This window comes from Heterodontus francisci, chromosome 34 (assembly GCF_036365525.1).
Source record: "Heterodontus francisci isolate sHetFra1 chromosome 34, sHetFra1.hap1, whole genome shotgun sequence".
In the NCBI taxonomy this organism is placed as follows: Eukaryota; Metazoa; Chordata; class Chondrichthyes; order Heterodontiformes; family Heterodontidae; genus Heterodontus; species Heterodontus francisci.
In genome coordinates this window covers 37,164,081-37,188,395 of record NC_090404.1, presented here as the reverse complement: position 1 = coordinate 37,188,395, position 24,315 = coordinate 37,164,081, and the positions used below count along the sequence as shown (strand labels likewise).

Sequence of the window (24,315 nt, the reverse complement as noted above, 5' to 3'; positions counted from 1 at the left end):
TGAATCAATCATCATTTTAGAAAGACTGGGTTTTTATTTAAAGTGTGTTAAATCTCGTTACTGTGAGTTTCTGTCTCTGTGTGGGAAAGAGCAGTTTCAGCAAAATGTATTCAAACAATAGACCTTTCCAGATCCCCGATAAAGTACATTGGATGGCATATCTTGGCCTTCAATTGGCAGGCTTTGATCAATAGAAAACTTGTTTAATATCAGAATCAGACTTAGTATTAAACCATTTCAATCTACTCATGTCCGAGATTCTGAGACCAGGTGGCCGTTAGTAGAAGACATCATTAAGAAACAATTAAATTTGCCGAGCAACAGCTAGAGCCAATTATTGTTTTACACGAGCCTGACTCTGAGATGACCTGCTGACCACACAGGGGTTAAAAGCAGGGATCGTGTAAGGTTTTGTTGCGCAGAAACACTAGAAAGCTTTGGAGATAGAGGCATAAATAATCAGCCAAGTTCTCCATCTGAAGAGGGATCTAGATGAATGAAGAGGACTGCATCACTCTAAAACAAAACTCGACCAGCCCGTGCAACTGCTACAGCTGTAAAGTTATATTCCCAAGTTTGTTAAGTACTATTTTCCTTCCAATTATTAAGTACTATTTTACTGTCAATAGAATTTCTGGACTTATTAATCAAGTATCCTGTTGTTTTAACTGGTAAAGGTATTTCCCGAAAAGATTGTCCACAAGGGTCTTTCCAGACTTGAGAGAAATTTACATCCTATTCAATCCCCAGGCCCTGCAAGTTTATTTCCTTCAAGTGAACATCCAATTTCCTTCTTAAGTTATTGATTTTCTCAGCTTCAACCACCGCCGTGGGCAGTGAGTTCCAGGTCATTATCGCTCACTACGTAAAAGCCTTTTCCTCAGATTCTCCCTTCAACTCTTGCCCAAAATCTTCACTCCATGCTCTTTAGTTCTTTTATCATCAATTAATGGGAACAGTTGTTCCTTGTCTAACTTATGTAAGCTTGTCATAATCTTGTCCACTTCTATCAAATCTCCCCTCAATCTCCTTTGCTCCAAGGAGAACGACCCCAGTTTTTCCAACCTCACCTTTTCGCTGAATTTCCTCACCCCTGGAAACAGTTTGCGAAATCTCCTCTGCACCCTTTCAAGGACCTTCGCAGCCCAGTTGTCGCCAAATGCAGAACTTTATAATGGCTCGGCATAACTTCCCTGTTTTGGTACTCTTTAGCTGTATTTATGAAGCCCAAAATCCCACAAACTTTACTAACCACTTTCTCAATGTGTCCTGCTCCCTTCAAACTCTTTAGAACTATGCCAATAAGTCGATATTGTCTCATCCTATTTCTCCTGCCAAAATGCACAACCTCACACTTGTCAGTATTAAATTCCATCTGCCATTTATCTGCCCATTCTAACAGCCCAGCTATGTCCTGTGTAGTTGATTGTTATCATCCTCACTGTTTTCCACTCCTCCAGGTTTGGTGTCATCGGCATTTTAAAAATATTCTACTTTGTATTTCCAGATCCAAGTTATTTATAGATAGCAAAAATAAAACAGTGGCCTTAGCACTGACCCTTGGGCACACCATTAGCTCAACCAGTCTGAATCGTCCTTTACCCCCGGGCAAGTAAATATTTCGAATCACATTTACCCGCTTTAATTCCACATCCCTTCACCCACTTTCCTTTATGCAGTTATTCAATCTAATCGTGAATGTTGACATAGTATCTGCTTCAATCACTAATCCAGGAAGTGAATTACACAGCATGACAACCCTCTGTGTGAAGAAGTCTCTTCTGCCCTCAGTTTGAAATCCCTAACATATAATCTCCTGTTTCTAGATTCCTCAGCGACTGAAATCAGTCTGCTTCTATGTAACCTGTCACATCTCCCCTATCCCATTTCTTCCTAATTTTAATCATGTCTATTATATGGACGCATATTCGAAGTTGTTCAAACAAAAAAGGCTCCATTTTCAAGTATTTGCATTTCCTCATATCAGGCAACATCCCAGTACAACTTTGAAACCTCATTATCCATAATATACGGTGCATCAGAATACTGCACATAATACTCGAATTGAAGTATATGAAGATTTTATATAGGTTCATCATTATCTCTTGTTTTCTCTGTCTGTACCACTAATGATAAAACGTGGAGTCACATTAGCATTTTAGAGCCTTAGTAACCTGAGGTGCTTCCTTTAATTTCCTCTAAACCTTTATCCTGAAATCACTCTGCCATTCCACAACACCAAGCTTACTTCAATTCAGAAGATAATTACTGTTTTATTTTACAAAAATGCATCAACTCATATTTACTGATATTGACTTCAATTTGCTACTTTTCAGCCCATTCACCATTTTATCACTATCCCTTTGTTCTTCTAAATAATTATTTAGGCATTATATTTAAATTTCTTAACACTCTCTTTCGGCCTTGATCTAAATCATTGATGTAAGTGTTCCGAGAACATGAATCCTGTGGGATACCACTGCCCACTTCAAACCACTGTTAACATAATGAGTTCTCTGTTTTCTCTCTTCTAGTCTCTTTCAATCCAGTTTACTCTCCTCTCAATTCTAAACTTTTTAATCTTTACGTAACGTCAGCTGCAGTAACTTTTCAAAGACTTTCTTAAAATCTACATACAGTGCAAACTATGTTATGAAATGTCGAGAGATGACAACACAAATCAAAGCTGCAGGTATGTTTCTATTAATGCAGCGGATGCCAAACTTGGGGCTCATGGTTACCGTGGGGTCGCGGCTCCATTTGCCACAGTAAAGGAATTAGAGTTTTCAGTCGTAATTATTTGAAAGAACGCTTTTTACTGCATTCGCTGTGTCAAGCTGATATACATGCACGGATGCTGTTACTATTATAGTATTAACATATCACCATTTCTTGAAACTGAGTAAGGATAGTAATGCGATCAACTTGAATGCAAACAAACCCAACACAGCTAACGTGAAGTCTGTTCTGTATAACTCTACTGAACTGTTCCTGTTAATTGGATGCAGATTTTCCAGTGTGACTACGGATGTGGGAAACAAAATGCAACAGCCCATGGTGAGTTATACTCACTGCTCATGGTCTCTCAAGCCGCCCTATGCAAATCAGCCTAGTCTCCCCAGGTTTATAAGCTCGGTGATCAGACACACACCGTTACACAGAACAGTCAGTGCTGAGGTCTGGAGCTCACATTGTTTAAATTGTTCCCTGCTGGTGAACAAACCATGAATATTGTTTGGGTTTCGGTCCTTTTAACCTGGTTACCAAGTAAGTGCTGTTTATTGAAGAGATTACATGTTAATTGCATAAAACTGCGTGGCTGTGTGACATTGTGGAAATTGTCTTACCTTTAAACTCTTGTATTGTTTCAGACAAGCGATGTACTAAATATATTTTTCTCCATTCAGATGCCTTCACTGCAAGCGTGAACCAAACACCAAGAACGGCAACGAGAGAGACAGGCGAATCCCTGACCATTAACTGCATCCTCACTGATACTAGCTGTGGTTTGTACGGCACATCTTGGTTCCGGAATAATCCGGGTTCAACAGATTGGGAACGCATAACGATTGGCAGACGATATGTTGAATCAGTCAACAAGGGAGCAAAGTCATTTTCTCTGCAAATCAAGGACCTGACAGTTGAAGACAGTGTCACCTATTACTGCAAAGCGCAAACCACTGTAATGTGTCTGAGCTTTCACCAATACAAAAACATTTTCCAATCTCCTAGGGAAGAAAATACGAATTGTTTCGCTCTTTTCACTGAAACTTAATTTGCAGCATTGATTCTGAGACTGGAGATAATTTGCAAATAGCAGTTGACAGACCGCGCAGCAAAGACCCCCAAACGGGACAGTTGGATATGCAGAGCCGCTGTTGAACTTACATTTATGCAAGTAAACCTGTTTTTGCACTGGGCTGTACCACTGTGTAGATACTACAGTAGCCACAGCAATCGAAGAGCTGGTTCCTGTAATACACAAACTATGAACCCACTATTTTCATTGGAACAAGGGCAATATTTCTCTGATGCTGAAGTATGAAGAGTAGATACTCAGTATTTTGGAGGGATAACACTCTTCATTCTCAGTAAACCTTGGCAAAATGTATTATTTCGGGAATCCGGATTGCAGCATGCGTCTCGACCTGAGTCACTTGTATTGATGTACATGAGACCTTTTTGCACTGATCTCCGTGACTGTGTGACTTCGTATACACCACAGTAATGAATCTTGAACTCCTGCAATACATAAACTGTCCCCACTCTTCTTATTAAGAAGAAAATGCAAATTAACCTCTGAATGGCCAAGAAACCTCATGGTTAAATATCCCTTGTCTCTGTCAGACACTGGCTTGTATATTAAAGCCTTTTCTTTATTCATTGAGGTGATTATTTTGTAATTGTTATCATCATATTCATAATAGAGCATTGATGTTTCTCCAGGATTTGTATGAGTGGCTGAGAATTATAAACGTCTAATGGGATTCCAATATAGAGGCAATGATTTGAATCATATTTACTGCATCTTTCAATCAATATCTTGGAATATCTGAAGGATTTTCTGTGATGTATGCAACATTGGATTTCTTGTGCTGGTGTGAAATGATGTGTGGCTGCTCTGACACAGTGATTCAGGCAACAGCACAAACCTCTCAAACAGTTATTTCTTTGACTATTAGTGAATGTGGCTGCATAATGCGATTTCTTCCTCATCGTTGTTACTACACAGAGTTTGAAATCAATTTTAGGTCGACCTTTGTTTGAAATCTATCCTCATTCTCCGATGTTAAATCAGCGGATTGTTTTTTTCAGAGCTACAGGAGTTCACATTGTACATAGAAAATAGCTGGATGGATAGCAACTGACAGGAAAATGAAGATTTATTAATCACTAATATATTCGAATGATCCTTTTGATCAGTGTTACTTTGTTATATTTATTAACGGACCTTTGTTTCATTGACCCTTTTTGAACTGGGCTGACTGGGAGCTGACTGACTGTGTAGCTACAGTTACTACTACGACGGAGCTGGCACCGTGCTGACTGTGAACTCTGGTAAGTCACCTCTCTTGCTACTTTATCACTAAAATCTTTTCGATAGAGGGTAAGAAAAATCAGTGCTCTCGTTCAAAATCGCCTGAACAACAAACGCAATAGCTGCAGTTTTTCAAATGACTCGGTTAGGTTAGCTATCAGTTTATTTGGCTTAAACTTAGAATATATTTTTCAAAAGCGATTTTACCCAAGAATAAATTGAACATGGATTTAATTCTGTAATTTACCTCTCATGTATGACTTTAAATGCTGATCTGAATAGATGATGTTAGTTTTAACAGATAAAACTGACCGAGTCTTCTGAAGTTACTTCCTTACAGAGCTGTCCCTGTATATCCTTAATGTAAACTATTTCTGATTCATAAATTAATGCAATTCTGGGGCGAGAGAAATTTTCTCCAAGCAAGGAGTGGATGAAATTGTATAAACTGCTGTTTACGAATTCTGTGCCGCTTCTAAAAACCTTTTTGTATAAAAGAGTATCTGTTCAGTTAATATCGGCACACAACCTGCAAGTACGAATTCTGACATTTGTGACTCTGGATTAAAGGCGCACATGTCAGCGACCTAGAAACTGACCCATTATCGGGACGAAATTGGTCTCATCCTGTAGCGCAAAATGGGGGATAGTGAATGGACAGCCTGTTAAACAAGGCGGCAGCTATTTTTACTCATTGACTTGGAAAACGTTGCCAAGGTTTTAATTTCAAACTAAGTAAAAGTATCAATGAAACTATCGAGCTTCCAAAAGAGCTTGAACTGTGAACCACAGTGGAAAGTCCATGAGACCTGGTGAAAAACCAACTGCCGATTCACGATGAGCTGCTGTTGCGCTACTAGACCAATTTCACCCCCTAGACTGTTATTCTGTTGGAATCCTGTGTACATGGAAACCATATCCCTGGTCACCCATGTTTCAGCTAATAGGAGGGCTCTGTGCATAAGACTGCGCCGAACAGCAGAGAACTTTGAAACTACAGTAAGTTACAGTGTAAAAAGTAGGTTCTCTTTTAAAGTATGTGTTTGGAAATGAAATAAGCGGTCTCTTTATTTACTGCTTTAAGGAGAATAATGACGTCTTGATTTACTTACTTATTTTAAATTTGAGGAAGCAGTCTATTTATTTGGAATCTGAGTGCTCGATATTCATCTTGGGCAGTGATGTAAAACGGGTGGGATCAGATCGGCTGCCCGTTCTATGCAGCGCTTAATATTAAATTCCGTTGGGGCGGTACAGTGGTGCAGTGGTTAGCACCACAGCCTCACAGCTCCAGCGACACGGGTTCAATTCTGGGTGCTGCCTGTGTGGAGTTTGCAAGTTCTCCCGGTGTCTGTGTGGGTTTTCTCCGGGTGCTCCAGTTTCCTCCCACATGCCAAAGACTTGCAGGTTGATAGGTAAATGGGCCATTAAAAGTTGCTCCTAATATAGGTAGGTGGTAGGGAAATATAGTGACAGGTGGGGATGTGGGAGGAATATGGAATTCGTGTAGGATTAGTATAAATGGGCGGTTGATGGTCGGCACAGACTCGGTGGGCAGAAGGGCCTGTTTCAGTGCTGTATCTCTAACTAACTGACAATGGAACTGAATATCAGGCACTGCCTATAACAGGCGCCTGATCCGATAAGGCCTGTTCTGTGCCATCGCCTGAGAAGAATTTCTAGCCCATTGTATTTGAAGGTGAACAGTGAGATACAGATTAGACTAGAAACATTGCTAAGGTGCAGCTTTCATCGCAGAGATAGAACATGTCGCTTATCAAAAGGAAAATCTCTCTAAGAAGGCAGGAGAGTGGATGTTGAGAATAGCCGATTGGTTCCATTTCACACCTCGATACATGTTGTTCCTCAATGGAATTACCTCCCAAATCAATTGATACCTCCCAGTTTAAATAAAAAGCAAAAAAATGTCAGCTTTCTGATGTGATATTCCAGGACCAACCACCTAATTCTGTCCACTACATTAATTCAGAGGTCAATTTGTTTATTTAAAAGTGGTTGCAGAATATTGAACTTAGGAAAATCAAGCGTTAAATGTGGTTCCCTGAGATGAGCAACGGTGATATTTCGAACTAATTTCATTCTTTGCCTCCTCTGCCTGAATGCAACGAGGAAAGCAATGGTATTAATATCTGTCAATGGTATTTACATTCACACTATCATAGGCAAATCATTTTATGTGATCTTCCAACTCGCCCAATGATTAAGAATTTACTACTTGCATTGTTGGTGTTGGTCATTTTCCAGCTAATTAATTTGTTTATTTCCACTTCGTCCTTTCATTACTTCCTCTTTGATCGTTTTAAAAAGATGTATATATTTTTCAACCAGTCTTTTGTAAAAGAAAATCATATATGATTGGAGATTTATCTATTTTTCTGTGATTTTATTTTTCGCTGCCAATATTTTCTCGACTCCTGAACAAGCCCGCCCAACTCTGCCTATGTTGTGTGCCTTGAATATTTAAATTATATCTACTTGTTTGTATATTTCACCCTAACACAGCAGAGCGCAAATCTCTCTGGTTCACAGCACATATTGTAAATTCCATTGGGTGCTTCGGAATGTTTTGAACCTATTTGTTTTACCGATTGCCAAATCCTCGAATTCAGCCACGTGATTTTACTGAACTAGTCCCAGCCTTCCACTGTCCCACAGACCAGTTTGCTCTGTGTCTCACTTTTCTTCATTCAAATGAGTGGTAACGTCGCACTCCCAGTACCCGCTTTTCAGTCCATTGAAACTTAAGGGGTTGGGATTGTGCAAATTCCAGATCTGTGCTAGAAGTGTCGAATCGTAATCATGCCCCATACTTAATTTCTTGGCCACCTGTAACAGACTGATGTAGAATCCATCTTTTCTCATTGATCCAGTTCTGAGGAAAGTTTCACAATTTATTTTCACTTCAACATTTCCCATAGTTCCACAAATAAGTTTTATTCGCAATTTCTTGAAACCCACATTGTTAGAATTCTCAACTATAACAATATTTATTCAGCAATAGTCAAATTATAAACAGATCCCTCAAATCAGCAATAACGACTTGCATTTATGTCGTGCCTTTAATTTAATTAGAGACACAGGGTTCAGTACTGAGGGAGGATCTAGAAGTAGGAAAAAGCGAGATGAAGACAAGTAGAAGAATTTTAAATTGGAAACATAGGGAAGTAATAAATATCAGCGAGGACAGGACTGATTGTTGATTGGAACTTGGTGCAGCTGGCGACTGTTGGGTAAACTGATGTTTCTGCATTGCAGGAAATAAAGCTGATAAAGGCATGCAGGAAGGGATCAGTTGCAAATTGTCTGAGGTAATATTGCGGGCAGGTGATGTTAGAGACTGAAGTGGGCGTTCATTGTGTTGAGAGAATATGGGGTGCAAGGATATGAGGCTCTGGTATGAAGAGGATGTAGAGACTGTGAACAGTCTGCTTGTGCCGAAGACAGTGGTCAGGTAGGCCGATAGAACCAGTGGTTAGGGAACAGAGTTAACGACAGGGCCAATTAACAGAGCTAAATCTAACCTAAACAGTTTGTTTAACAGTGTGTCACATTTATATTGAGAAGAAACAATCCCAAACTAGCGTAATAAAGAGATTCTCAGTTCCAACCTTGCTTTTACATTATTCCTAGTATATTCACTGAAACGGTCAGAAGTGACATCAAATTAACACTTTGTAATTTTATAATGTTTTCCTCATTTGACAGAGGATTCTGATTTACTGCTGATGAATGAATTAATAATTCATAAATGGCCACTCTTCTCGGTCACGTTTCTCCATATTGGTTCGTTCTGAACCATCCTGTTGTACTATGTATACCTTGCATCATTGTCTTTGTCGATAACCTGCAAGCTTGCAATGACTGAACGTTAGATGTGAGGATTCCGAAAATCTAATGATTAGTATTGGAGATTAGCTTGAACAGAAGTAGATATTGGATTGTAATCAAATATTGGTAGGTAAAACAGTAAGCATAACAGGAAGTCTTCAAAGATGAGATGTTTCGGCAATAGGGTTGGTGCATTTCCAAGAGAGGCAAGGGAAGAGCATCCAAAGATAGAGCTCCATGAAAGAGTAAAGCTATAGCATTGAAATGATACAAAACCGGAAGCTTATGATAATTCAGTAGAGAAGCAAGCTGAGTATAGGAAGTGCAGGGGGAACTGAAAAAGGGAATGGAGGTGAAAAGAAAGAGTATAAGATTAACAGCTAAAATAAAAGGGAACTCAAAAGTCTTTTATAAACTTATGAATAGTAAAATGATTGTCAAATGAAGGGTGGAACTGATTAGGGACCAAAACTTATATTTTTGTGGAGTTCGAGGGCTTGGCTGAGGTACTAAATAAATAGTTGCCATTTATCTTTACTGAAAATGAGGATGCTGCCAATGTCACAGCAAATGAGGATGTAGTGGAGAAAATAGGTTAAAATAGATAAAGATGTGATAATTCAAAGGTTGGCAAAGCTTCAAGTAAAAAGTCACCTGGACGGATGGAATGCATCCAAACTTGTTCAGGGAAGTAAGGGTGGGCATAGCTGAGGTTCTGACTGCAATATTCCATTCCTCCTCAGATATTGGAATGGTCCCATAGGACTGGAGAACATAAAATGTTAGACCTTTGTCCAAAATGTGAAGAGTTATAAACCCAACGACTGCAGCCAGTCATCCGAATGTAGGTGATTGAGAAATTGGTAGAGGCAATAATGTGAGGCAAAATAAGTTGACACTTGGGAAAATAAGGGTTAATTCTTGACAGCATCTCAGATTTGTTAAAGAAAAATCGTGCTTAGCTAATTTGTTTTAGTTCATTGATGGTGTATTGGAAAATGTTGATGAGGGGAGTGTGAATGATGTTGATGTAAATTGAAATTCAATAGTTGTTTTGATAAAGTACCACACAATAGACTTGTTAACAAATTTTAAGTCCATGTGATTTTGGGGGCAGCGACTGCATTGGTACGAGATTAACCAAGAAACACAAAGCGGGGAGTAGTGGTATACAATTATCTTTCGAACTGGGAACTCGCATACAGTGGTGCCACCCAGCATTATTAATACTACTGCTCTTTTGTATATAAATTAATGACCTGGACTAGAGGATACAGGGCTAATTTCAAAGTTTGGAGATGACATGAAACTTGTTATTTTCGTAAACTGCGAAGAAAATATGGACTGATTGATCAAATAGGCAGACACATGGAAGGTACAATTGAATGATGAGACGTGTTAAGTGCTGCATTTTGGTAGAAAGAATGAGGAGAGACAATATAAACTAAATGATGCAATTTTTAGGGGGTGCAGGAACGGAGAGACCTGGGTCTGCATGGACACAAATAGTTGAAGGTGGCATTTATCATCAGAGACAGAGATTACAAATGCATGGAAGATATGCTGGATCTGAAAAGTCAATGGTTAGGCCCCAACTGGAATTTTGTGACCATTTTATGAACCGCACTTAAGGAAGGAAATTAAACCCTTAGGAAGGGTGCAGAGGAAATTTACAACAATGGAACCAGTGATGTTAGTTCTGAGAAAGCTTTATTGAAACTGGGATTGTTCCTCTCGGAGCAGGGCATGTTAAGGCAAGATGTAATGGAGCTGCTAAAATCCCGAAGTGTTTTGATAGAAGAGTTCAGGGCAAACCGTTTTCAGTGTCAGAGACGTCAGGAACATGTGGACACAGAGTGAAGAAAAGGAACTGGAGGAGAGATAGAGAGCTTTTTATGTATTGAGTTGTTACGATCTGAAATGCACTGCCTGAAAGCCTAGTGGCAGCTGATTCAATTGTAACTTCCAAAGGTAAATTGGATAAAAACGTAAAGGGAGAAAATTGCAGAGCTGTGGAGGAAAAGCAGAGAGTAGGACGAATTGGATAGTTCCTTCAAAGAGCCAGGCACAGGCACTATCATGGAATGACCTCCTTCTCTGTTGTATCATTTAGTGACTCTATGATTACAGATGCTCTAAGTTTTATAATGTTGCTTCTTATCTGGCTGCCAATGGTGGGACGATGGAAATCAGAGATGGGTAAGAGACCAGGATTGGAGAAGGACAGAGATCGCGGAGGGTTTTAATGTTGGAGAAGGTTTCAGAGACAGACATGAGAATTTGACCACAAGGATGATCATTTTAAATTCGAGGTGTTGTACAACTGGAAGCAAATGTATGTCACCAAGCACAGGAGTGAGGCATGAACAGGACTTGGTGCGAGTTAGTATGCAGGCAACAGAATTTTGGATCAGCTCAATTTTATGGAGGATGAAAGGTGGGAGGCCGGCTTGGAGAGATTGGAATAGGCGAGGCTGCAGATAGGCGGAGGCAGGGGCCGAGGCAGGAAATCTTACAGATGTGGACGTAAACGGCGTTTGCAGTGACGAGGATATGGGATCAGAAGTTTATCTCAGGGTCAAATCTGACATCCAGGTTAAGAACAGACTGGTTCCATCTGAGACAGTGACGGCAAAAGACTGAAGTCAGTTTGGGAGCAAGTGAAATCTGGGAACTTTTCATGAGAATAAATTATAACAGACATTCAAATTATGAGAGCAAAATACTGTGGATGCTGGAAATCTGAAATAAAAACAAGAAATGCTGGAAATACTCAGCAGGTCTGGCAGCATCTGTGGAGAAAGAAGCTGAGTTAACGTTTCGGGTCAGTGACCCTTCTTCGGAACCCAGTCTTTGGCTGTTTGAGGAAACCGGAACACCCAACAGAAACCCACACGGTCACAGGGAGAACTTGTAAACTGCACCCAGACAGTACCCAGAACTAAACCCAGGTCGCTGGAGCTGTGAGGCTGCGATGCTAACCATTGAGCCGCTGTGCCACCCGTTCTGTTTCAAAAACAATTCCCTGTAAAGTTAAGAAATCAATTTGCTCCATAACCACACAAATCAAAACAGATGATTGGTACCAAACAACAACAACATCAACTTGCATTTATATCGCGCTTTTTAATGTAATAGAATGTACAAGGCACCTCACAAAAACGTTATAAAACAAAATTTGATAACGACCCACATAAGGTTATATTACAGTGCATGGCCAAAAGCTTGGTCAAGGAGAAAGGTTTTAAGGAGTATCTGAAAGAAATAAAGAGAGATAAAGAGGCAGAGAAAATTAGGAGGGATTTCAGAAAGGCAGCTGAAGGCATGGACACCAACTGTGGAACAATTAAGATCGGCGCTGCTCAAGAGGCCAGAATTAGATGAACGCGGATATCTCGGAGGGTTGTGGAACTGGAGGAGATTACAGAGGTAAGGATGGGCGAGGCCATGAGGGACTTGAAGGCAGTGATGAGAATTTTCAAATCAAAGCGTTGGTTGATCGAGGCACAATGTAGGTCAGCCAGCACAATGATGGTGTGTGAACAGGACTTGGTGTGATTAAGAAACGGTCAGCAGAGTTTTGGATGACCTTACTTTTAGGGAGGATGGGCAGGAGTGCATTGCAACGGTCGAGTCTATAAGGTAACATAGGCATGAAAGACGTTTTCAGCAGCAGAAGAGCTGAGGCAGGGGCGAAGTCATGTCACATTATGGAGGTGAAAATAGGCGGTTTTAGTGATGGGGAGTACGTATATGTGGTCAGAAGCTGATCTACTAGTCAAATATGACACCAAAGTGGCAAACGGCTTGGTTTACCTTCAGACAGTTGCAAGAGAGAGAAATGAAGTCAGTAGCGAGGGAATGGACTTTACAGCAGGAACTGAAGACAATGGCTTTTGTCTTCCCAATATTTAGTTGGAGTAAATTTCTGCTCATCTACTATTGGATGTTGAACTAACAGTCTGACAATTTAGAGACAGTGAAGGAGTCAAGAGAAGTGGTGGTGAGGGGGAGCTGGGTATTGTTAGCACACATGTAAAAACTATTGTGTCGCTGAAGGGCTGCATGTAGATAAGAAATACGAGGAGGAATGGGGGAAATAATAAAGGATATACATTCAATATCTGACCATCACTGCATCCACATCAAGGGTGAGGATAATTTTGCCCCAGCGCATTGATCATTCTTTATTCAGAAATTAACAACTTATAAAAAGAAATGAACGTTCATTCAATATCTAAACTTCTTTCTCCCAACACGCCCACTGTGATATCCCTACATTTCTTACCAATTTCAATAGACACAGCCACACACCAACAGAAAATTGCAATGTGATAAACACAGAGGCATTGGATAATTAGCAACTGCCCCTGGAAACCTCCTTTATCAGACTGGGGCCTTGGACTTGTCCTATCCCGTAATATGTCTTCACAAACAAGCAATCCCTATATAACACAACTCATAGAACAGCAATATATTGTGATATTGAATGTAAATGGATCAGTGACATTTCAGAAGCAGTTTAAAAAAAAAAAAGAAGTAATTTCTTATATGCCATCTATTAGTATTAAACTTTGCTCAGGCAGTGGTTGTGAGCCAATCATATTATCTTAAGAATCAATAGCTGGCCTCTAATATTGAAAATATTTCACAGCAATACTAAGGAAAATAAAACAAATGACAATTAACCAGAGACCGTGATTTCAATAAATAAATGAAGGCTTGAATTTCTATCGGATCTTTCACGTCCTCAGTACGTCCAAACGCTTTTTGAAGAGTAGTCACTATTGGAATGTATGAAACGCGCACAGCAAGATCCCACAAATAGCAATGTGATAATGATGAGATCATCAGTTTTAGGTGTTGGTTGAAGGATAAATGCCGGCCGGGACATGAGGGAAATGGTCTTTTCATAATTATAGAAGGGAGTAAAATATCCTTGTAATTCTAGGACCTGCTCCACCAACCATCAGTCTCCTCTACTCTGCAACTGACGAACTGAGAATAAAGGGGTTGGTACAACTGTTTTGCCTCATCAGTGAATACAACCCAGAAAGCATTACAGTGAGCTGGGAGAAGGATGGAAACTCCATACAGTCTGGCTTTACCACCACATCCCCAACTAAAACATCGAATGGAGATTTTAGCTCCAGAAGCATCCTTAAAGTGCCCCTGCAGGAATGGAGTAGCGGTTCTGTGTACAGCTGCCAAGTATCCCATTCTGCAACCAACAGTGTACAGCGGAAAGACATTAGATCAAAATCAGGTGAGGAAATGAAACTAATTCAGAAGCTTGCACGAGTGAAGTATTCCCACTTTCTGTATCAAAATTGGATTAGTTGCGATGTTATTGTGACCATTTATCGATGAGGATTAAACATTCCTGAACTGGTCCAGTGAATGACATCTGTACCAATTCATGGTGTACTGGAATTCTATAGTAAAAGTTGTTGGGAATGTTTCAGCAGCAACGTCCGAGCTACCTGAAGCTGTTCTTTCAAAGAGCCAGCACAGGCACGATCGACCGAATGACCTCCTTCTGTGTTACATCATTCCCTATTTCAGCGGCAATGACTGAAGTACTGGATGGTGCTCACTGTCAGGCTAGTATTGCAAAAGACACTAACTTGACATGAATATGATGCCGTGGTCAATGTAATGCATCGAACATAATCTTTTACGATATTAGGAATAATTTACAAAGATCGTCTCACATCCCATTTAATTAATTCACCAAATCAATCCAGGTGAAACAGGACAGAAATACAGATCAAAAGCGTATCTTTAGAAAATAATGGATCAAATTTCACAGTACGGTTCAGTTACTCGTTACATTTCTGAGGATTTATTATATCTGCTGCTGCATTCGGTACATAATTGTGTAAATAAAATGAAATAGGTGAGAGTGGGACAGAGAAAGTAAGAACAGTGAGTGAGAGAGGGATAGACATTGAGAGAGAACTGCTACTAAATTAAAGAGACAGATATGATCAGAAAACCGAAATAAAACAGCAAACGATTCTTTCTTTTAAATATTTTATTTAAAACGACATGGGTAAGAGCCAGGGAAATACGACTATTTGGACAACAATTCTAGGGAGTCATCAAACACGATCGGCCCAATTCATTTGTCTATTTCTCTCTTTCTTTCCCTCTCCATCTCCCTCAGATTTTCTCTCTGTGTCTGTCACTCTCCCACTTTATAACCCACTGTCTCTCTCTCACACTCCGTTTCCATGTCGCTGCATGTTTTTTTTTAAATCTCTGTTGGTGTCTGGCTCTTGGACTCCCTTTATCTCTTTCTCTCCCCTCTCTCTTTATATCTCTGCCTCTCACTTTTTCTCTGACGGTCTCTCCATCCCACTCTTTCTGCTGTTACCTCTCTCTCTGCTACACTGTCGCTGCCTGTCTCTCCCTATCGATTTCTCTCTCTCTTGTCCTGTTCCTGATGCTCATTATCTCTGTGTTGCTCTCTGTTTTGTCGGTTTGTCTCTTTGTATCCAGCTCTCTTTTTGTCTCTCTGCCTGTCATTCAGTATAAATTATTTTTTCAAATTAGTGATTCAACTCAAACTGTGCGTAAACAACAGAATGATGTTTTAAATTCAATAATAATCAGTGAAAATATGCTCATCAGCTATCAGTTGTCACTAAAATTAAATTCTTCCTAAACAAACGGATTTGTCAACATTGACGCATTGTCCTGTTTCTGAATCTCTGGTTTCTCACTGACAGAAATCACAGTATTTCTCAGAGATCCCTCCATTGAAGATATCTGGATCAATAAGACTGCCACCCTGGTGTGTGAAGTGGTCTCTACAGTTTCCACTGAGATTGCGATCTCTTGGACAGTTGATGGTAAGATGAGGATTGAAGGAGTTCAAACCGAAGCAGCTACAAAGGATGGAAACCAGTACCTGACAATCAGCCACTTGACAAGCAGCGTGGAAGAGTGGGATAGCGGGGTTGAATACTCATGCTCAGCACATGGGGGCCAATCATCAAATCCGGTAACAAAACAAACAAGAAAGACAAAAGGTGGGTAAAAATATATCACCCTGTTTTTAAATGACAGTGGAAGGAAGACTAACCCTGGTTCAAATTCTGTTACAGTCGAGCCAATACAGCCAAAGGTCCGCCTCCTGCCTCCATCACCAGAGGAGATTCAAAATACCAGCACCGCCATTCTCACATGCTTGATAAGAGGATTCTATCCTGATAAAATAACCGTTTCCTGGGAGAAGGACGGAGTTGCTTTAATCTCGAACATCACCAGTTTCCCCACTGCTCTTGAACAGGACCAAAGCTTCAGCACAAGCAGCCTTCTCATTTTACCTGCAGCTGAATGGAAAAAGGGAGAAACATACACCTGTTCCGCCTTACATCCACCTTCAGACTCTACCGTGAAGAGGGCGATCAGCAACCCGGAAGGTAAGGGCAGTTACACAATATATACTCACACAATCAGTGCTTTGTACTTAATCTAAAGGCAACATCAAACAACAGGGGCACTAGTGATCAGATTCCTCTAGTTGTAGGAACAGTAAAATGTGTGGATAACAATTAATGCAGCCTAAACTCACAGGCCGCACGGAGACAATAAAATGATCAGCACTCAGTGTGTGCGCCGCCAGAAACATGTGAGGACCCAATGGTAAGAATGAAGTAGGAGAAGGATTTCTCCAACTTCACTGTACGGTTCACTGCTGATTGTCGGCTATCTTTAAACAGCAATAAACCGTAGCTAAAAATGCATAGAGTTCCATAATGTGGGGAGAAGACTTTGGGTGCTGTTTACTTCATTCTGTACTGCTGGATTTAAGTCCGACACAACACTGAGTGCCGGCAGTCAGTTAAAAGCTAAAAACAGCCAGTTATCAGGCGACTCAGCCAATTTTGTCAGTAGCTTTTTGCATTTCAATTCTTCATATCTTCTGCACCGCCAGGGTTAGAGGTCATAGGAGGAGTCTAATAACGTCATCATGAACAGAATCCAATGCTGTGACCTTTTGTTTTCATGAGTGTAAACTAAACTGTTTTCATTTCTGATTGTTTTTATTCCAATCAAATTACAAATAATGAGGTATATTGGAACCCACTACGTTCTGGCTGCGGGGCTGCAACTGACCTCCAGCACCAGTCAGTCTGATGCGTGAACGTCTGCAGCATGAGAACGGGAACAATTTGTCCCAATTAAATTCCAGTCACAGTTATTCCTGATCTGTGGAATAAATGATTGGAAATATTATTTGCACAATAATAATCCCACCACCTCCGTGTGAAGGATGAAGAAGCAATAAAATTCCCTGGATCTGGGGTTGGATACCGTTTCTTGCTGAGTTCGTTGATTTCACCTGATGGTGTTCGGGGCCTGAAATTGGTCTTAGTGTCCCTAGATTCATGAAACAGCAATAGTGCGTGGTTCCACTCCTGATCTATGGTAAATGCGTGTGTGCTATTTCTGGGAAGAAGAAGAGAGGACTTGGCTGCAATGTCCTCACGGTACAACAACCTGCTGATATTTGCTGTGTTTCGGGTCTCATGAACAGTAGACCATTGGGTCAGGTACCGGAGGGCGGCCAACAGATCTCGTACAGCAGTGAATACAGGAGAGGATAGAATAAGGCAAATATTGTTATCAGACGCAGTCATAAACACTAACAAACAAGCTTCTAGCATTGGTGAGGAACCCTACACTGTAATAGTCAGCTATGCAGACCAAAAACAAAGAACAAAGAACAAAGAAAATTACAGCACAGGAACAGGCCCTTCGGCCCTCCAAGCCTGCGCCGATCCAGATCCTCTATCTAAACATGTCGCCTATTTTCTTAGGGTCTGTATCTCTTTGCTTTCTGCCCATTCATGTATCTGTCGAGATACATCTTAAAAGACGCTATCGTGCCCGCGTCTCCCACCTCCACTGGCAACGCAATCCAGGCACCCACCACCCTCTGTGTGAAGAACTTTCCACGCATATCCCCCCTAAACTTTTCCCCTCACACTTTGAACTCGTGACCCCTCGTAATTGAATCCCCCACTCTGGGAAAAAGCTTCTTGCTATCCACCCTGTCTATACCTCTCATGATTTTGTACACCTCAATCAGGTCCCCCCTCAACCTCCGTCTTTCTAATGAAAATAATCCTAATCTGCTCAACCTCTCTTCATAGCTAGCGCCCTCCATACCAGGCAACATCCTGGTGAACCTCCTCTGCACCCTCTCCAAAGCATCTACATCCTTTTGGTAATGTGGCGACCAGAACTGCACGCAGTATTCCAAATGTGGCCGAACCAAAGTGTTATACAACTGTAACATGACCTGCCAACCCTTATACTCAATACACCGTCCGATGAAGGAAAGCATACCGTATGCCTTCTTGACCACTCTATTGACCTGCGTTGCCACCTTCAGGGAACAATGGACCTGAACACCCAAACCTCTCTGAACATCAATTTTCCACAGGACTTTTCCATTTACTATATAATTCACTCTTGAATTGGATCTTCCAAAATGCATCACCTCGCATTTGCCCTGATTGAACTCCATCTGCCATTTTTCTGCCCAACTCTCCAATCTATTTATATTCTGCCACCAGACCTCGCTGAGTTGACGAATCTCAACTGCTGGCTTTTTGTAAATGCAATGGCCGAGATACATCCGGGTTACTGAGGCGAACCCCATCGTTTCCTCTTACATAGGGTTATCGAACATACAGCACAGAAACAGTCCATTCGGCCCAATAAGTCCAGGCAAGCGTTTATGCTTCACTCAAGTCTTCCTTCGGTATTTCCCCATTTAACTCTTTGAACATAACGCTCCATTGCTATCTCCTTCATATGCTTGGCTAGAGTCCAGTTAAATACAATTATACTGTTCACTTCAACCACTCCTGTTGTCAGGAGTTCCCTATTTTCACCTTTCTCTAGATAAAGAAGCTTGTTCTGAATGCCCTATTGAATTTCTTGGTGACTACCTTATGTTAATGGCCACTAGCTTTGCTATTTCCCAAGTGGAAAACTTCACTGTGTCTACTCGACCAAACCTTTCATAATGAAACAAAAACTATATTAGAGAACACCTCAGCCTTCTCTTTTCAGTAGAAAAGGCACCTAGCCTGTTCAATCTCTCCTGAAATGTATACCCCCGTATTGATGTTGTCATCCTTGTAAATAATGTTTGCGCCCTCTCTAATGCCTCTGCATCATTTTTTCAATATATAACAAGCATACTGTGCGCAGTAATCCAAGTGTAGTCAAATCAAGGTTCGATGCAGTTTTAGTGTAACTTCTTTACCTTTCAATTCTAGTTTTTTTTATGACCTTGTTAATCTGTGTTTCTAGTTGTAATGATTTATGTATCTGTAATCCCAGATCCATTTGCTCCTCTTCCACATTTATATTTTTATTTTCTAAGTAATATGCCACCTCTTTAACTTTCTTGGTGAAATGCAATACTCTGCATTTATTTATGTTAAATTCATTTGCCAATCATTTCTCCATACTGCAAGTATCTTCATATCGTCTTGCAATTTGTTGCAGTCCTCCTCAACATTGGCTATTCGCCTGAATTTGGTGTAATCCACAAATTTAGAAATTGGATTTCTGATTTTAACATCCCAAACATTAATGGTCCTCCGATCTGAGGAGGTCAGGTGGAGTTCGATGTGTTTGCACCTCTGCTGAGGGCAGGACTGGACGGGGCTCTGATGTTGTTGCTGTAGGATAAGCTGTTGGCATTCACATTTTCTGCTGATCTACTCAGTGTCCAATCGTGAGAGGTACTCAAGGCAACCGATTCAGTGGAGCCTGTACTGGAGTAACAATGACAGCAGGCATTTATATAGCACTTTTAAATGCCTCGTGCCTCTTCACAGAAATCGATAAGAAGTGAATCTAAATGTGCACGCTGTCTTTGTTTCAGAATACTGAGGTGAAGATTTGAGTGTTGAAATCAGCCCAAGTCCTACACATGACATTTCTGCTTGTCGTTGCCTCAACATATCTCAGGGTTGAAACTCAGTTTGCTGTTTAAACCAATGGAGATGATTCATTTTATTACAATCAGTCATCTGACATTCTCACTTTTTTGTGCCTTCCTTTTTCCTTTTTCTGCCAAAAATAGCAACTTTTGGAAATGAAAGTAAGATCAAATCCCTTCAGATAAGAGGGTTCTTGTAACATACACCATGAAATATTCTTCACTCATTTTATGAAGGGATGTTAACTTCATGGGATGAAATCAGGGATCCCAGTGAGTAGACAAATACATGTTTACATCTGCCAATCTGGAAGGAGAGCCAATGGGAATGATGAGAATCCAGAAACAGTTTGCACAGCACTCCCTTCTGAAACATCATTGAGAGAAATTCACCAATTTTAGTGTAGATTAGAAAAAAAAGTAACAATGTTGGACATGCGCAATAAATATGTAACTTTGGTCCCTTGTAGAGATCTTGAGAATTTCAGAGATGACATCCTCGCTGAATATAATGATGGTGGTTTCGATAATGTTCAGAGAAACAAATTTAACTTTTAGTGAAAACAAAGGAGAATGTTTATTCATTTAGATTTCATGCCATGTATAAAGAAAGTAATGATTCTTATGGTCAGAGTGACTATTTTACTTTAAAAACTGAAGGTATGTTTTCCAATATCTTAAGCATTTATCTCAATTTTGTAAAGGTCTGGATACTAGAGAAAACCTTTCAACTGTAACTGATGTCAATATCGTGTACCTCTGGGCCAGGTATATCATCGTAAAATTATAGACTTCCTCACTTTACACAATTAAACAATGGTGTCTTTAATCTCAGCCTTCCAGCAATGCTCCTTCCTAGACCAGAGTGGTGGTTTTCACGTTTTCCTAAATACATTGTAGCTTTTAAGTGATGAGCGAAGTCAGTGTCAAATGATGTAGAACATATGCGTGTTGGTTTTGAGGCCATGCTTCCATTCATTGCTCAGGCAGAGACAAGTTCATTTCAACCCAAATGCTTCGACTGAAAAAGTGGAGAATTTTAGTCACTTTATAGGAGGTATATTTGAACCCACCACATTCAGGACACAGGGCTGCAATTGACCTCTAGCATCAGTCAGTCAGTCTGATGTGTGAACCTTTGCAGCATGAGAGCAGGGACAATTAGTCCCAATTAAATCCCAGTTAGAGGAATTCCCAATTTATGGAATTAATAATCGGAAATATTTTTGCGGACATCATCCAGAGAAGCCAGGAGATGAAAGCAACAAGACCAGAAGGGCGCTGCATCTTATTAGCTAAACAGAAACAATCTGAGAAAAGTCCTAACCTACTCCAGTAAGTAGAATTATTTTATATCTCTTGGAGTATGTTGTTGTTGTTACCCGTGAATTCAACATGACAGCTTGAAATAATCATTCCCTCTTCTTTCCAGATGATTGTCATGAGGCAGACATTTCTGTCAATATATTGAACCCCCTCTTTGAAGAGATTTGGACTCAACGAACGGCGACCATTGTTTGTGAAATCCTTTACAGCGACTTAGAAAGCGTCATCGTGTCCTGGCAAGTGGATGGGAGTGGGAGAACGGAAGGAGTCGAGACTCAGAGTCCCGAGTGGAATGGATACAAATTCGCCATCGTTAGTAAACTGAAAGTCACTGCGGCAGAGTGGGACAGTGGGGTGGAATACGTCTGCTTCATAGAGGACAGCGAATTACCAACACCAGTGAAAACTTCCACCAGGAAAGTAAAGGGTAAGCACAGATAATACTCGGTCAGATGATAAATGATGTTAACAAATCACCCAGTTTCTTCATTAAATGTTCCTATGTCATCTGGGACCTGGGAAGTCACCAGACGGGTAAAAAATAGTATGAAAAAATAGAAGTGGTTTGACACTGTTGCATCCTAACAGCGTCAGTGCTTTTTGATTGTCTCCAACTCTTTGCAATCTGACGTCAGACCACATTGAAAAACCACCAAAATAAAGAAAATTAAAGGCACCCATGAACAAGTAGAGAAATATGTAAACTCTCACAGTTCGGAAACTATTCCAAATGCCCGAATGCACATTATTTCCAGAAAAGGGGAACATGAAGTGAAGACTGAAGAAGAAACAGACTCAGTTTAACCAATATTTCTCTCTTTTCAGTTGGTGAAATGCATCCTCCTAAAGTCTACGTTCTACTTCCATCAGCGGAAGAGATAGACACTGAGCAGACGGCTACTCTGGTGTGTCTAGTCACTGGTTTTTATCCTGCTGAGATTTACATCGCTTGGATGGCCAATGACACCCTTTTGGATTCAGGTTCTCCTAGCCAAGCAGAGATCGAGAAGAGAAATGGTTCCAGCTCCATTGCCAGCAGATTGAAAATCACTGCGGTGGAGTGGAACAGTGGCACCACATATACCTGTTTAGTGGGACACCCGTCCCTCCAAAGGGATTTACGCAGAAGCATAAATAAATCTTATGGTAAACCTACTTCAGTTAATGTTTCACTTGTCCTATCTGACAGTGTTAAATCATGTACATAACCCAGTGTGGGTGAATATCTGTTTCCCATAGATGTGTTACTGTTGTGATGTTCATAACTGTTTGAGTATCTGAGTCAGCGAATCTCCTGTTTATCACATGTCACTGTCACCCTCTATGTCGACGAATAATTGTTGAGATATTTCAGTAATATATGAAACCATATCAGTCAATGAAGGATAGTTATGGTTAGAATCCGATAACCCTGGATAACCTTAACACAGCTGCAATCGTTTTGAAGATCCCTTGAAGGGTTGAGTGATGTTATTGGATCAATAGGAAATTGTGCTTTAGTCTGTATGTGGATCTGCTAATTGCAATAAATGTAGAATGAAAACCTGCTGGCTCCCCTATTTGTCGTTTGTGTGCGTGTTACTTTCACGATCTTCATTTTAAACTTGATCCAAATATGTATGATATACATTGTCTAATCTTCCAGCTGTGCAACACGTTTCCATTCCCCCATTTTTAGAGATACAAAGGGTTCTTTCAAACAGATTACACTACTCCTAACCGTGTTTGCAGCTTCCAGAGCTCTTGTGGTTTACATTTGGCCAATGATGTATCTAGTTGTAAATCGATATGAGTAAAGGTAGAACAACATCCAGTCACTATTTAGTACGACAATAATTTCCCAAAACTAGTGATTGCTTGTATTCACTCTTACTTATCCAGTCATAGCTAGATCTTCAGTGAGATCTCCACCAGCTCCCGCACCAGTATATCTGGAGTTCCATAAGGATCTATCCCTGGTCCTCTCCTATTGCTCACATACATGCTGTCTCTGGGTGACATCATCCAAAATCAGAGTCCACATGTACGCTGCTGACACCCAGCTCTATCTCACCATCACCTCTTTCAACCACTCCGCTGACTCTGATTTGTTTTTATTATTTGATGGGGTATGTGCATCAATGTTAAGACCAGCCTTAGTTGACATTGAGTTGGTGTTGATGAGCTGCCTTCATGAGCCACTGCAGTCCATCTGCTGTAGATATACCCACAATGCTGTTAGGAAGGGAGTTCCAGGATTTTGACCCAGTGACAGTGAAGGAGCAGCGATATAGTTCCAGGTCAAGATGGTGTGTGTCTTGGTGGGGAACTTGCAGGCGGTGGTGTTCCCATGCATCTGCTGCCTTTGTCCTTTTAGGTGATAGAGGCTGTTGGTTTGGAAAGCTATTGTTTGAGGAGCTTTGGTGAGCGACTGCAGTGCACCTTGTGTATTATACACGCTGCTGTCACTCTGTGTCAGTGGTGGAGGGAGTGAATGTTTGTGTTTTGGGTACTAACCAAGGGGATTGCTTTGTCCTGGATGTTGTCGAGCTTTTTGAATGTTGTTGAACGTGCACCCATCCAGGCAAGTGGAGACTATTCCATCACACTCCTGTAGACAGACATTGGGGAGGCAGAAGTTGTTACTCACTGCAGAATTCCCAGCATCTGACCTGTTCCTGGAGCCATAGTAATTATGCGACTGCTCCAGTTCATTTTCTGCTCAATGGTAACCCCCAAGATGTTGATGGCAATGCTATTGTTGTATTGAACTATTAATCTGTGCAGTTTCAAAAGCTTTTGTTTCCAAGGTATGACTTGACGTTGGAATATCCTCAGCACTTTAGTGTCATTTGAGCTCATTGTCAGCTGGCGGGCTTCTGAATCACAATATTGTGGGTAGAAATTCGCCTCAAGTGATGGCGCCACCGCCTGAGAGGAATTTCAACTCCAGTGGGTTCAAGCTCCTCTGCCTTACTTCGGTTTCTAATCCAGGCTGACAATTCCACACAACAGCGGGTGCGGTTTTCCAGATAAAATGCTGCTCCGTGGCCTCGTCTGGTTGTTCGGGTAGATGTTAAAGATACCCTGGGTGTATTGAAGGATTAGCGAGCTCTGCCGGCGGCTCCCAGAGCAACACTTATTAGAC

General features: G+C 40.8%; 1 gene segment (V, D, J or C); it reads left to right on the top strand.

Annotated features, from left to right (window-relative positions):
* The first annotated feature begins 3,132 nt into the window (after positions 1 to 3,132).
* On the top strand, positions 3,133 to 22,731 carry LOC137349378 (Ig heavy chain C region-like). The segment is given in 8 exon segments: positions 3,133 to 3,267; positions 3,408 to 3,687; positions 5,009 to 5,058; positions 13,839 to 14,153; positions 15,622 to 15,924; positions 16,000 to 16,317; positions 21,295 to 21,615; positions 22,014 to 22,731. Coding segments are annotated over 8 exon segments (2,013 nt in total).
* Positions 22,732 to 24,315: the final 1,584 nt, after the last annotated feature.